This window comes from Entelurus aequoreus, linkage group LG10 (genome assembly GCF_033978785.1).
Source record: "Entelurus aequoreus isolate RoL-2023_Sb linkage group LG10, RoL_Eaeq_v1.1, whole genome shotgun sequence".
NCBI lineage: Eukaryota > Metazoa > Chordata > Actinopteri > Syngnathiformes > Syngnathidae > Entelurus > Entelurus aequoreus.
In genome coordinates, this window is record NC_084740.1 from 3,802,072 (window position 1) to 3,817,607 (window position 15,536).

General features: G+C 52.6%; 1 protein-coding gene across 1 annotated transcript; it reads left to right on the plus strand.

Annotated features, from left to right (window-relative positions):
• The first annotated feature begins 1,438 nt into the window (after positions 1-1,438).
• LOC133659098 (uncharacterized) lies at positions 1,439-5,988 on the plus strand. Its single transcript, XM_062061834.1, has 3 exons — positions 1,439-1,454; positions 1,778-1,971; positions 2,128-5,988. The coding sequence occupies exons 1-3, from the start codon at positions 1,439-1,441 to the stop codon at positions 2,713-2,715; spliced, it is 798 nt and encodes a 265-aa protein (XP_061917818.1). The 3' UTR covers positions 2,716-5,988.
• The last annotated feature ends 9,548 nt before the right edge of the window (positions 5,989-15,536 follow it).

A 15,536-nucleotide genomic window follows, 5' to 3' on the forward strand; every position in this document is an offset into this window, starting at 1 on the left:
ACGCGCGTCATGCTCACGGTGACGCGCGTCATGCTCACGGTGACGCGCGTCATGATCACGGTGCCGCGCGTCATGATCACGGCGACGCGTGTCCCCTTGGGGGCGGCCATGGCCGCCGCAACAATGATCGTGATCATGAGGCCAACCTCGAGTCACTTCAGCATATGTTAGGTGCTGAAAACGGCCGGAAAATTGTGTGTTTTGGCCGTAATGGCGGTCGTTATGATGCGGGGATCTGGAACGCGGAACCATCTCGCGCTGCTGGCACTGTTTCCGTCCGCGCGGACGGACCTGGTGCCATTCCTCGTCCTCCCACGCCGTCATTTTTTGGAAAATGCGTTATTTTGGTGATTAGAATAAGGTGGGTAGGCTAAAATTATATTAGGGACTAAGGTAAGTAGGGTGAAATAGAAATTAAAATTGTATGGGAAATAATATATATATATATAAAGTGAAACAAGAGAAAACCGGCGAGCTTCCGCCCGCTGTGTGGCGCACTTCCGCCCGGACCGGATGTCTCAAGATGGCCGAGAATGCGAAGCACTCTCGACAAAAAAACAAATTAACAAACAACTAAGGGCGGTTCTGCGAAGAACGATAAAAAATCCCCAAGGAAAGGGGTTGAACTAACTAGCTAAGAAACTTAGGGTTGTAAAACTGAACGTAAGTAAGCGAATTGTCAACGGACTTTTCGCCTCGTGGGAGACCAGCTCGCCACGGCACCAAATTAAAGGGAAAGAGGGAAAATGGGAGAAAAGGAGGTAAAATAGTGTAAATTTGTGATAAATGCAAGTCTTGTTTCGCAACGTTTCGGTACTCTCTGTACCTTCTTCAGGCGTAAGACTTGTCTAACTGAATGAGTGTGAAAATCGGCTTGTTCGTGCAATTTCGTGAGCTGTTGCTCCTCTGGTGGTTAGATGGCAAGTGAGGCCATTGGCTGCGAGAGGTGGGGTGGAGTCATGGCTGGCAGAAAATAAGGAATTATTTTTGCAAAGCAAAAACTCTCCACTGATAAACCACGTGACTGCAGGAATGTGTGGCCCCAAGCACAATTAACCCCTATAGAATTGCTTATAATAGTGAATTAAAATAAAGATCAATAATAAAATATAATAAAAAAAATTATATATATATATATATATATATATATATATGTACAATTATGTCCACATATACAGATATATACTATACTATATATAAAAAAAGGTTAGAAAAATTCACTATTAGTTGCACAGTGAACCAAGCCGTGGACCAAGGTAAGTATGGCTCCTTTATGGAGTCCGAACAGGTCCAACAATGTTTTTAGGAAGTTTTTCAGGTTTTTTAATGTGTTTTTGTGAATTTTTGAGGTTTTTTGTGATTTTTTAAGATGTTTTTTGTATTTTTTTGCAGGTCCTCGTAGGAGTGCTGGGACATCCGGGGCCCCCCCAGCGCCGGAATGTCCGAATACCCAGGTAAGTAGCTGTACAATGCAGGTAAGTAGGGTAAGTGGGAATAATATGATGTTGTTTTTGTTGTTTGTGTGTACACAAATGGCCCAGGTGGGCCCACAAGGCAGAGCGCGAGCCGTGAGTGGACCAGAGGCACAGGCGGGTTAGGGTTGGGGTTGGGGTTAGGGTTAGGGTTAGGGTTAGGGTTAGGTTTAGAGTTAGGGTTAGGGTTAGGCATAAAGAAAAAGAGTTGGTTAGGGTTAGGCATAGAGAAAGAGAGTTGGTTAGGGTTAGGGCTAAGGGTGGGGGTGGGGCGATAGAAAAGAGCGAAAAAAAAGAATAAGAAGGGTGTGCACGGTCCGTCTATGGCCCAGCGGGCTCGCACTCATGTCTCATTGAGCCCCCCCGGGTGTCTAGTACCCAGTCTGTGGATCCAGAGGCCTTCCGCCCGCCTCCGTTGGGCGGCACTCCATCTGGAGTTGGCTTGGACCACACACGCCCGGACAGAAGCCCACCCGTGCCGGATAAAGTGTTGGACAAGGTAGGTGGTGGTGTTCTTCTGCCGGACAATGTTATATTTATGTTGGTGGAAACGGGTGGCGATGGTGTTACCCGTTTCACCAACATACATAGCACGGCAACGCTGGCAGAGGATAACATACACGCAATTTTTGACCTGCCCGTCTCCTCTGCACAGCGGCCGGAAGACCTTACCGCTGTGGCGATTGACCAGCCAAGGGATGTTCCGCAAGGGAGCGCTGCTCCGGGCCGAGGGCGGATCTCCGGTGGAACTGATCCGAGCCCTGACAAGCAGATCACCCAGGCTGGGATTTTTGCGGTAGGCCGAGACCAGATAATAGTCCTTCAGTTTGCCGCTTTTCTCCACAAAGGTACAAAAGTTACCCTTGACCCTTCTGGAAACCTGTACCGCCGCAGGCGAGAAGGTTGTAATGAGGGGGATCATGTGTTTACCAGGGGGAGGCTTCTTCTGGTCCAGGAAGCACCTGAACTGTCTCCTGAGGAAGGATCTGGAATACCCTCTCTTCCTCAGGGCCGTGAACAGGGCTCCCATGGCCGTTACAAAGTCCTCCCGCCTGGTGCAGATCCGGTGGAACCTCAGCAGCTGGGACTTCACCAATCCCGCGTAGGTGTGTCGGGGGTGGAAGCTGGTTTTGTGGAGGAGGGCATGGGTATCCGTCTCTTTAAAAAACACCTTAATGTCCAAATGGTGAGTGGAGGTGAAATCCGGACCCTTGAAGGTGGTAGTGTCCAGGAAGTCCACTGACGTGGGGCTGGTGGTGGACTTAATGGTGATACTGGGGTTGTGGGTATTCAGGGTGTGGCGGAACCCCTCAAATTCCTCCATGGAATGAGTCCACACCCCCCAGATATCATCCAAATACCTGAAATAATGGAGGGGTCTGATTGCGCAGGCAGCAAGGGCAGAGGTCTCCCATTCTGCCATGAAGATGTTAGCATAGGCCGGAGCAAACTTTTTGCCCATGGCCGTGCCCTTGATCTGTAGAAAGAACCGGCCATTGAACTCAAAGTCGTTCCTCCTGAGGTTGATGTCGAGAAGCTGGAGGAGTTCCTTCTCGGGCCTGCTAACATCTCGGTATTTATAAAAAATGTTTTTGACGGCTTGGATGCCCTGGTCAATGTCAATATTCGTGTACAAACTATCAATATCAATGGTGAACAAGACTGCCTCTTGGGGAATGATCAAATTTTTAATTTTGTCAATAAAGTCATATGTGTCCTTAAGATAACTCTCGTGTTTAATGGAGAGTGGGGTCAAAAAGTAATCTATAAACGCCGCCGTCCTGTAGGTTTCACTGCCGCAGTCGGACACAATGGGCCTGCCCGGGGGTATCTCGTACGGTCGGCTCCACTTGTGTCGTTCCTTGTGGATCTTGGGGAGCAAGTAGAACCTACGGGGGCGGGGCTCCGATTCGCCCAAGAGGTAAGTCTTTTGTTTGTGGTTAATGAATCGTTTTTTCATTAAATTTTTGACTATGTTTTCGACCATAGGGATCGTTTGTGGGTAAATGGGCGTGGCCAATGGTTGGTAGTAGGTGGTATCACTCAATTGTCTGGTGCCCTCCCAGACATATTGAGACCTATCCATGATGACCACTGCGCTACCCTTGTCTGCCGGCTTAATAATTATGTTCCTGTTGTTTTTCAGGCTATGCAGGGCCTCTGTTTCGTACCGCGTCAGGTTGGGCGCGACCGCGAGGGCGCAGCCCGATAGGAGCGACGGGTGTTCGTCCGCCAGGACCAGCGTTTGGACCTCTGGAGGAAGCAGTCCCGGTGAGGGCTCCCAATCGGACCTCGGGGTGAAAGGTCGCGGCCCAAGAGACTCTTGCTTTTCATAGAAAACCGCAGTTTTGACACTTCTATGATATTCCTGCAGGTCGAATTTTACTTGATGGTGCCACTCTGGACTGAGGCTGGTGGACGGGACGAAACTGAGGCCCTTGTCGAGGAGGGAATGCTGCGATGAGGTAAGTAGGAAATTTTTTGATAAATTTACGATGTTTTTGTTTGTGTTTATGTTTCCCCCCCGAAAGGTCGGGCTTTTGGGGAGGTCAAGTTTAAACAGTGATACCAGTGCCTCATCATGTTCTTGGCTGTGTCCTTTGTCCAATGGATCTTGTCCCTCCCCGTTTCAAAATCGTCGTCGGCGAGTGCCGGGAAGAATTGGAGGCGGGCTTGGATGTAATTGTTAATCAGCCGGAGGTTGTCCTTGTGTTCCTCGGGCAGGGATTCCGAGAAATTGAGGAGGGGGATGAAGACTTCGGCATTAGGGAAGGTCGTTTTGGCCGCTTTAAGGGCCCTCCGGAGCTGTTTGAAGGTGGTAACCTTGGGTTTTTGTTCCCTATTATTGATACCGAATGCTAAGACCACCTTCTCAACCTCAGGACTAACTGCTGTTTTTTTCAGGATGGCCTCTGCATGGAGAAATCTGGCCCCCGGGTAGCTGTCGATCTGGATGTCCTGGTGACGAAAGGCTGGAAGGTGCTTGAGGTTAGAGTCCCCGATCACCACGACCTTCCTGCTGACAGACAGGTGCCAATCCATCATTTTTCGATCCGAGTTGATGTGCACAGTGGGCTTTCTGGCAGTGCTCGGACTCGTAGGCGTGGTAACCTGCGCCGTACTATTGTCTTCTGTCGGCTGTGAAGTCGAAGTGACTGTTTTTGTTTTTTTCTGGCTTCCAGAAAACAGTTGGGCCCAACTTGGGGTTCTCAGACCCAGGACAGGCCTGTCTGGGACGGACGTCTCCGGGAGGGGCACGCCCGGGAGGAGTGGATCCGGGACGGGTAGGTCCAAGAGGGGCGTGTCCGGGAGGGGCGTGTCCGGAAGAGGCGTGTCCGGAAGAGGCGCGTCCGGAGGAGGCGTGTCCGGAGGAGGCGCGTCCGGGATGGGCGGGTCCGGGAGGGGTTCCTGTGACCGCTCAGGGTAGAGTAGGTACCAGGGTGGAGGCGTGTCCGGGGAAGACTGATCCCGTGTGGGCGACCCCGACTGCTCAGGTAAGTGTTGGTCCGTCTCTGGCTGGTCAGGAGTCCCCCGCACATTCTCATCCCCATGTATCAAAATCAACGCACTGTGTTCAACAGGTGGAGCCGGGCGAGGCGGCGTGTCGGAGACCACCGGGAGGACCCCGATCTCAGCACCGACCCGCGATCGCGGCCCATGCGGCCGGACCAAAGGTGCCTCGACGATAGCGTCGTCGGCAGGTCTGCTGCACGGCTTGCGAGGTCGCGTTGCTCTCTGGGCCACAGATGGTTCGGTAGCCGGAGAGGAAGGCGACAAGACCGGGAAAGGGACCGGAGTCACCCGTCCACGCGGGTCCCGATCCTGCTCCACCTCAGGGGACCACTCCCTGGTAATGGGGTCGGTCATGGTGGACACCGTGGCGTGTGCAGCGGCAGTTGGTAGAATGACCGGCGGGGGCAGCGAGGGGTGCACCACCTCCATGACAACGCGGTTGTCCAACGAGTCCGAGTCCGCTCGAGGCTCGGTACGTCGGCGCCGCGCTGGGGGCAACACCTCCTCAACGGCCCGGGTGTCAACCAAGACCGAGTCCACCTGAGACTGGGCCTGCTGGAGCGTCTCAGTCGTCAGCCTGCGCCCTAGGTGTGTCTTGGCCCACGCCGAGGCCACTTTGAATGGGGCTTCCCAATTGTGTGAAATAAATTCCCCCAGTTTATCAGCTTCTGATTGCAGTGTTTTATGGTAATGTTCCCTAAGAATTATAATTGTAGAATGTGCCCAATTTTTTGCATTACCCTTTATCCGGTCTTCTGTGTCGGGGTTGGTAACAGCTGGTCTGATTCCCGTCGTCAAAGCAAGTTCCATCCTAGTGATGGTAAGTGGTTGTTGTTCCTTGCTGACGTTTTTTAGATGATGTACCACTTTAATGATGTTGTACATAATTCTAGCTATGGAGCTAAAGTCGGGGTCCAGATTGTCAGGAGAAGATGCCCTGGGGGGATGTGCCTGGTTAATCTTGGCTGTTCTTTCTTTGCGGCGTTTTCCCCGTGCTGTTTTGTGTTGTTTGTTACCCCTGTGATTTCCCCTATGAGTCCCCCTGGGATAGGGAGGGTTATCATGGGTAGGGTGGAAATTTCCCCTGTTTTGGCGGGGCATGTCATCTGCCGGAAAATTGGGATGTTGCGGTTGGAAGCCTCTGAAAAATGTGTTATTATTTTGGCGTGCAGTGTCGTTGTTTCGCCACTGTGGGGCGCTGTCTCGTATCTCACGCGCGTTATGATCCCGGTGACGCGCGTCATGATCCCGGCGACGCGCGTCAAGATCCCGGCCACGCGCGTCATGATCCCGGTCACGAGCGTCATGATCCCGGTCACGCGCGTCATGATCCCGGTCACGCGCGCCACGATCACGGTCACGCGCGCCATGATTACGGTCACGCGCGTCGCGATCACGGTGATGCGCGTCGCGATCACGGTGACGCGCGTCATGCTCACGGTGACGCGCGTCATGATCACGGTGACGCGCGTCATGATCACGGTGCCGCGCGTCATGATCACGGCGACGCGTGTCCCCTTGGGGGCGGCCATGGCCGCCGCAACAATGATCGTGATCATGAGGCCAACCTCGAGTCACTTCAGCATATGTTAGGTGCTGAAAACGGCCGGAAAATTGTGTGTTTTGGCCGTAATGGCGGTCGTTATGATGCGGGGATCGGGAACGCGGAACCATCTCGCGCTGCTGGCACTGTTTCCGTCCGCGCGGACGGACCTGGTGCCATTCCTCGTCCTCCCACGCCGTCATTTTTTGGAAAATGCGTTATTTTGGTGATTAGAATAAGGTGGGTAGGCTAAAATTATATTAGGGACTAAGGTAAGTAGGGTGAAATAGAAATTAAAATTGTATGGGAAATAATATATATATATATAAAGTGAAACAAGAGAAAACCGGCGAGCTTCCGCCCGCTGTGTGGCGCACTTCCGCCCGGACCGGATGTCTCAAGATGGCCGAGAATGCGAAGCACTCTCGACAAAAAAACAAATTAACAAACAACTAAGGGCGGTTCTGCGAAGAACGATAAAAAATCCCCAAGGAAAGGGGTTGAACTAACTAGCTAAGAAACTTAGGGTTGTAAAACTGAACGTAAGTAAGCGAATTGTCAACGGACTTTTCGCCTCGTGGGAGACCAGCTCGCCACGGCACCAAATTAAAGGGAAAGAGGGAAAATGGGAGAAAAGGAGGTAAAATAGTGTAAATTTGTGATAAATGCAAGTCTTGTTTCGCAACGTTTCGGTACTCTCTGTACCTTCTTCAGGCGTAAGACTTGTCTAACTGAATGAGTGTGAAAATCGGCTTGTTCGTGCAATTTCGTGAGCTGTTGCTCCTCTGGTGGTTAGATGGCAAGTGAGGCCATTGGCTGCGAGAGGTGGGGTGGAGTCATGGCTGGCAGAAAATAAGGAATTATTTTTGCAAAGCAAAAACTCTCCACTGATAAACCACGTGACTGCAGGAATGTGTGGCCCCAAGCACAATTAACCCCTATAGAATTGCTTATAATAGTGAATTAAAATAAAGATCAATAATAAAATATAATAAAAAAAATTATATATATATATATATATATATATATATATGTACAATTATGTCCACATATACAGATATATACTATACTATATATAAAAAAAGGTTAGAAAAATTCACTATTAGTTGCACAGTGAACCAAGCCGTGGACCAAGGTAAGTATGGCTCCTTTATGGAGTCCGAACAGGTCCAACAATGTTTTTAGGAAGTTTTTCAGGTTTTTTAATGTGTTTTTGTGAATTTTTGAGGTTTTTTGTGATTTTTTAAGATGTTTTTTGTATTTTTTTGCAGGTCCTCGTAGGAGTGCTGGGACATCCGGGGCCCCCCCAGCGCCGGAATGTCCGAATACCCAGGTAAGTAGCTGTACAATGCAGGTAAGTAGGGTAAGTGGGAATAATATGATGTTGTTTTTGTTGTTTGTGTGTACACAAATGGCCCAGGTGGGCCCACAAGGCAGAGCGCGAGCCGTGAGTGGACCAGAGGCACAGGCGGGTTAGGGTTGGGGTTGGGGTTAGGGTTAGGGTTAGGGTTAGGGTTAGGTTTAGAGTTAGGGTTAGGGTTAGGCATAAAGAAAAAGAGTTGGTTAGGGTTAGGCATAGAGAAAGAGAGTTGGTTAGGGTTAGGGCTAAGGGTGGGGGTGGGGCGATAGAAAAGAGCGAAAAAAAAAGAATAAGAAGGGTGTGCACGGTCCGTCTATGGCCCAGCGGGCTCGCACTCATGTCTCATTGAGCCCCCCCGGGTGTCTAGTACCCAGTCTGTGGATCCAGAGGCCTTCCGCCCGCCTCCGTTGGGCGGCACTCCATCTGGAGTTGGCTTGGACCACACACGCCCGGACAGAAGCCCACCCGTGCCGGATAAAGTGTTGGACAAGGTAGGTGGTGGTGTTCTTCTGCCGGACAATGTTATATTTATGTTGGTGGAAACGGGTGGCGATGGTGTTACCCGTTTCACCAACATACATAGCACGGCAACGCTGGCAGAGGATAACATACACGCAATTTTTGACCTGCCCGTCTCCTCTGCACAGCGGCCGGAAGACCTTACCGCTGTGGCGATTGACCAGCCAAGGGATGTTCCGCAAGGGAGCGCTGCTCCGGGCCGAGGGCGGATCTCCGGTGGAACTGATCCGAGCCCTGACAAGCAGATCACCCAGGCTGGGATTTTTGCGGTAGGCCGAGACCAGATAATAGTCCTTCAGTTTGCCGCTTTTCTCCACAAAGGTACAAAAGTTACCCTTGACCCTTCTGGAAACCTGTACCGCCGCAGGCGAGAAGGTTGTAATGAGGGGGATCATGTGTTTACCAGGGGGAGGCTTCTTCTGGTCCAGGAAGCACCTGAACTGTCTCCTGAGGAAGGATCTGGAATACCCTCTCTTCCTCAGGGCCGTGAACAGGGCTCCCATGGCCGTTACAAAGTCCTCCCGCCTGGTGCAGATCCGGTGGAACCTCAGCAGCTGGGACTTCACCAATCCCGCGTAGGTGTGTCGGGGGTGGAAGCTGGTTTTGTGGAGGAGGGCATGGGTATCCGTCTCTTTAAAAAACACCTTAATGTCCAAATGGTGAGTGGAGGTGAAATCCGGACCCTTGAAGGTGGTAGTGTCCAGGAAGTCCACTGACGTGGGGCTGGTGGTGGACTTAATGGTGATACTGGGGTTGTGGGTATTCAGGGTGTGGCGGAACCCCTCAAATTCCTCCATGGAATGAGTCCACACCCCCCAGATATCATCCAAATACCTGAAATAATGGAGGGGTCTGATTGCGCAGGCAGCAAGGGCAGAGGTCTCCCATTCTGCCATGAAGATGTTAGCATAGGCCGGAGCAAACTTTTTGCCCATGGCCGTGCCCTTGATCTGTAGAAAGAACCGGCCATTGAACTCAAAGTCGTTCCTCCTGAGGTTGATGTCGAGAAGCTGGAGGAGTTCCTTCTCGGGCCTGCTAACATCTCGGTATTTATAAAAAATGTTTTTGACGGCTTGGATGCCCTGGTCAATGTCAATATTCGTGTACAAACTATCAATATCAATGGTGAACAAGACTGCCTCTTGGGGAATGATCAAATTTTTAATTTTGTCAATAAAGTCATATGTGTCCTTAAGATAACTCTCGTGTTTAATGGAGAGTGGGGTCAAAAAGTAATCTATAAACGCCGCCGTCCTGTAGGTTTCACTGCCGCAGTCGGACACAATGGGCCTGCCCGGGGGTATCTCGTACGGTCGGCTCCACTTGTGTCGTTCCTTGTGGATCTTGGGGAGCAAGTAGAACCTACGGGGGCGGGGCTCCGATTCGCCCAAGAGGTAAGTCTTTTGTTTGTGGTTAATGAATCGTTTTTTCATTAAATTTTTGACTATGTTTTCGACCATAGGGATCGTTTGTGGGTAAATGGGCGTGGCCAATGGTTGGTAGTAGGTGGTATCACTCAATTGTCTGGTGCCCTCCCAGACATATTGAGACCTATCCATGATGACCACTGCGCTACCCTTGTCTGCCGGCTTAATAATTATGTTCCTGTTGTTTTTCAGGCTATGCAGGGCCTCTGTTTCGTACCGCGTCAGGTTGGGCGCGACCGCGAGGGCGCAGCCCGATAGGAGCGACGGGTGTTCGTCCGCCAGGACCAGCGTTTGGACCTCTGGAGGAAGCAGTCCCGGTGAGGGCTCCCAATCGGACCTCGGGGTGAAAGGTCGCGGCCCAAGAGACTCTTGCTTTTCATAGAAAACCGCAGTTTTGACACTTCTATGATATTCCTGCAGGTCGAATTTTACTTGATGGTGCCACTCTGGACTGAGGCTGGTGGACGGGACGAAACTGAGGCCCTTGTCGAGGAGGGAATGCTGCGATGAGGTAAGTAGGAAATTTTTTGATAAATTTACGATGTTTTTGTTTGTGTTTATGTTTCCCCCCCGAAAGGTCGGGCTTTTGGGGAGGTCAAGTTTAAACAGTGATACCAGTGCCTCATCATGTTCTTGGCTGTGTCCTTTGTCCAATGGATCTTGTCCCTCCCCGTTTCAAAATCGTCGTCGGCGAGTGCCGGGAAGAATTGGAGGCGGGCTTGGATGTAATTGTTAATCAGCCGGAGGTTGTCCTTGTGTTCCTCGGGCAGGGATTCCGAGAAATTGAGGAGGGGGATGAAGACTTCGGCATTAGGGAAGGTCGTTTTGGCCGCTTTAAGGGCCCTCCGGAGCTGTTTGAAGGTGGTAACCTTGGGTTTTTGTTCCCTATTATTGATACCGAATGCTAAGACCACCTTCTCAACCTCAGGACTAACTGCTGTTTTTTTCAGGATGGCCTCTGCATGGAGAAATCTGGCCCCCGGGTAGCTGTCGATCTGGATGTCCTGGTGACGAAAGGCTGGAAGGTGCTTGAGGTTAGAGTCCCCGATCACCACGACCTTCCTGCTGACAGACAGGTGCCAATCCATCATTTTTCGATCCGAGTTGATGTGCACAGTGGGCTTTCTGGCAGTGCTCGGACTCGTAGGCGTGGTAACCTGCGCCGTACTATTGTCTTCTGTCGGCTGTGAAGTCGAAGTGACTGTTTTTGTTTTTTTCTGGCTTCCAGAAAACAGTTGGGCCCAACTTGGGGTTCTCAGACCCAGGACAGGCCTGTCTGGGACGGACGTCTCCGGGAGGGGCACGCCCGGGAGGAGTGGATCCGGGACGGGTAGGTCCAAGAGGGGCGTGTCCGGGAGGGGCGTGTCCGGAAGAGGCGTGTCCGGAAGAGGCGCGTCCGGAGGAGGCGTGTCCGGAGGAGGCGCGTCCGGGATGGGCGGGTCCGGGAGGGGTTCCTGTGACCGCTCAGGGTAGAGTAGGTACCAGGGTGGAGGCGTGTCCGGGGAAGACTGATCCCGTGTGGGCGACCCCGACTGCTCAGGTAAGTGTTGGTCCGTCTCTGGCTGGTCAGGAGTCCCCCGCACATTCTCATCCCCATGTATCAAAATCAACGCACTGTGTTCAACAGGTGGAGCCGGGCGAGGCGGCGTGTCGGAGACCACCGGGAGGACCCCGATCTCAGCACCGACCCGCGATCGCGGCCCATGCGGCCGGACCAAAGGTGCCTCGACGATAGCGTCGTCGGCAGGTCTGCTGCACGGCTTGCGAGGTCGCGTTGCTCTCTGGGCCACAGATGGTTCGGTAGCCGGAGAGGAAGGCGACAAGACCGGGAAAGGGACCGGAGTCACCCGTCCACGCGGGTCCCGATCCTGCTCCACCTCAGGGGACCACTCCCTGGTAATGGGGTCGGTCATGGTGGACACCGTGGCGTGTGCAGCGGCAGTTGGTAGAATGACCGGCGGGGGCAGCGAGGGGTGCACCACCTCCATGACAACGCGGTTGTCCAACGAGTCCGAGTCCGCTCGAGGCTCGGTACGTCGGCGCCGCGCTGGGGGCAACACCTCCTCAACGGCCCGGGTGTCAACCAAGACCGAGTCCACCTGAGACTGGGCCTGCTGGAGCGTCTCAGTCGTCAGCCTGCGCCCTAGGTGTGTCTTGGCCCACGCCGAGGCCACTTTGAATGGGGCTTCCCAATTGTGTGAAATAAATTCCCCCAGTTTATCAGCTTCTGATTGCAGTGTTTTATGGTAATGTTCCCTAAGAATTATAATTGTAGAATGTGCCCAATTTTTTGCATTACCCTTTATCCGGTCTTCTGTGTCGGGGTTGGTAACAGCTGGTCTGATTCCCGTCGTCAAAGCAAGTTCCATCCTAGTGATGGTAAGTGGTTGTTGTTCCTTGCTGACGTTTTTTAGATGATGTACCACTTTAATGATGTTGTACATAATTCTAGCTATGGAGCTAAAGTCGGGGTCCAGATTGTCAGGAGAAGATGCCCTGGGGGGATGTGCCTGGTTAATCTTGGCTGTTCTTTCTTTGCGGCGTTTTCCCCGTGCTGTTTTGTGTTGTTTGTTACCCCTATGATTTCCCCTATGAGTCCCCCTGGGATAGGGAGGGTTATCATGGGTAGGGTGGAAATTTCCCCTGTTTTGGCGGGGCATGTCATCTGCCGGAAAATTGGGATGTTGCGGTTGGAAGCCTCTGAAAAATGTGTTATTATTTTGGCGTGCAGTGTCGTTGTTTCGCCACTGTGGGGCGCTGTCTCGTATCTCACGCGCGTTATGATCCCGGTGACGCGCGTCATGATCCCGGCGACGCGCGTCAAGATCCCGGCCACGCGCGTCATGATCCCGGTCACGAGCGTCATGATCCCGGTCACGCGCGTCATGATCCCGGTCACGCGCGCCACGATCACGGTCACGCGCGCCATGATTACGGTCACGCGCGTCGCGATCACGGTGATGCGCGTCGCGATCACGGTGACGCGCGTCATGCTCACGGTGACGCGCGTCATGATCACGGTGACGCGCGTCATGATCACGGTGCCGCGCGTCATGATCACGGCGACGCGTGTCCCCTTGGGGGCGGCCATGGCCGCCGCAACAATGATCGTGATCATGAGGCCAACCTCGAGTCACTTCAGCATATGTTAGGTGCTGAAAACGGCCGGAAAATTGTGTGTTTTGGCCGTAATGGCGGTCGTTATGATGCGGGGATCGGGAACGCGGAACCATCTCGCGCTGCTGGCACTGTTTCCGTCCGCGCGGACGGACCTGGTGCCATTCCTCGTCCTCCCACGCCGTCATTTTTTGGAAAATGCGTTATTTTGGTGATTAGAATAAGGTGGGTAGGCTAAAATTATATTAGGGACTAAGGTAAGTAGGGTGAAATAGAAATTAAAATTGTATGGGAAATAATATATATATATATATAAAGTGAAACAAGAGAAAACCGGCGAGCTTCCGCCCGCTGTGTGGCGCACTTCCGCCCGGACCGGATGTCTCAAGATGGCCGAGAATGCGAAGCACTCTCGACAAAAAAACAAATTAACAAACAACTAAGGGCGGTTCTGCGAAGAACGATAAAAAATCCCCAAGGAAAGGGTTAGGGGTTAGGGTTAGGGTTAGGGTTAGGGTTAGGGTTAGGGTTAGGGTTAGGGTTAGGGTTAGGTTAGGGTTAGGGTTAGGGTTAGGGTTAGGGTTAGGGTTAGGGTTAGGGTTAGGGTTAGGGGTTAGGGGTTAGGGTTAGGGTTAGGGTTAGGGTTAGGGTTAGGGTTAGGGTTAGGGTTAGGGTTAGGGGTTAGGGTTAGGGTTAGGTTTTTGGGGGATTAAGAAAGAAAGAGCGATAGAGAGAGAGAGAGAGAGAGAGAGAGAGGGGGGGAGGGGTTTGTGCTCGGTCCATCAACTCCCCGCCAAGGCGACGCCCCGCCAGACGCAGAACCCACCGGAAGTCCCCAAAGGAGGCCAACCAGATAACACCCACAAAGTCAGACATTTTGCACCCCATTTAGACATCCCCCCGATATATGGGTCATGTGTGGTGGGCCCGCCCATTTACGGAACCAGCGTGTCAGCCCGTCAGTGGGGGACTTCCAAGTCACCGCACCGACATGTGTGGCTGGCTGGACAACGATGGGCGTGAGCGAGCTGTAGTCAGGAGGAACGGTGCGCTCAGGACTCGGTCGTCTCATCCTCTCCGTCTCAGGTCGCCTGCAGGTGGGAGGGGGTGAACCACAAGTCGCACTCTGTACCTGGGGCGCGCGGGGTCCGATGTTCCACGGTCTCAGGTCACTCACGGGCCGTCTGCGTTCTCGCCTTCGTCTGTCGTCTTGCGTCACAGGAGCGGAGCAGGAAGCTTCTGCGTGTGTGCTGGAACTTTGTGGAGTCATCAGAACAGCCGGCGCCAAGCAGGCAGGAGGAGGGAACTCGCCGCCAATCTCCACCATGGCCTGAGGTTTCTGGGATGCAGAGACAGGGTTAGGGTTAGGGTTAGGGTTAGGGTTAGGGTTAGGGTTAGGGGTTAGGGTTAGGGTTAGGGTTAGGGTTAGGGTTAGGGTTAGGGTTAGGGTTAGGTTTGTGGTTAGGGTTAGGGTTAGGGTAAGGGGGAGGGGCAAAGGGTGTGCACTGTCCGTCTACAACCCGTCAGGCGACGCCCACGCCAAACGCAAAACTCCCCAGAGACCCCGAATGAGAATGTGGTGGCAAACACAAGCGCAGAAACTATTGTGGCTGTCCAACTACGCGTTTCGGCCCCCTAGGCCTCATCAGGTTGGCTTTCTGTTACCTCATGCCTACTGGGACGCTTCTAATTCCCAGTAGGTGGAGCACTCCTAGTCTCCTGAGGCTAATTCATCTTCCCTATTTCTCTACAGCAGGATGTGCCCTCATCGACCGCCGGGGAGGGAGTGAGCCTTCTGGCAGGAGGAGCTATTTATAGGAGAATACTGCAGGGGGCGGGGCTCAAGCTCTCCACTGCAGTGTCGCCAGCGACTTCTCAAAAATATTGATCAAAAATTAATCCTACATGTGTGACGTGTCATCTTGACGTATTGTGTGCGTCACACAGTGGACAAACACCCAGGTAAGTATCAATGTGTTTGTTACCTGTATTAAAATGTTTGCTTTGATCAAGCTCTGACTCCTGTGTTATTAATGTGTTTGACCCCTCCACCACATCACAAACAAAGTCCCCAGAGGGCCCACGGACGGCAGGGCGCCACCCAACAGACGGGTTGGAGGCACTGGCGGGTTAGGTTTGTGGTTAGGGTTAGGGTTAGGGTAAGGGGGAGGGGCAAAGGGTGTGCACTGTCCGTCTACAACCCGTCAGGCGACGCCCACGCCAAACGCAAAACTCCCCAGAGACCCCGAATGAGAATGTGGTGGCAAACACAAGCGCAGAAACTATTGTGGCTGTCCAACTACGCGTTTCGGCCCCCTAGGCCTCATCAGGTTGGCTTTCTGTTACCTCATGCCTACTGGGACGCTTCTAATTCCCAGTAGGTGGAGCACTCCTAGTCTCCTGAGGCTAATTCATCTTCCCTATTTCTCTACAGCAGGATGTGCCCTCATCGACCGCCGGGGAGGGAGTGAGCCTTCTGGCAGGAGGAGCTATTTATAGGAGAATACTGCAGGGGGCGGGGCTCAAGCTCTCCACTGCAGTGTCGCCAGCGACTTCTCAAAAATATTGATCAAAAATTAATCCTA

Coding starts and splice junctions, on each gene's coding strand:
- LOC133659098 (XM_062061834.1), top strand. Junction 1,972..2,127: donor CGGATAAAGTGTTGGACAAG/GTAGGTGGTGGT, acceptor TCCTCTGCACAG/CGGCCGGAAGACCTTACCGC.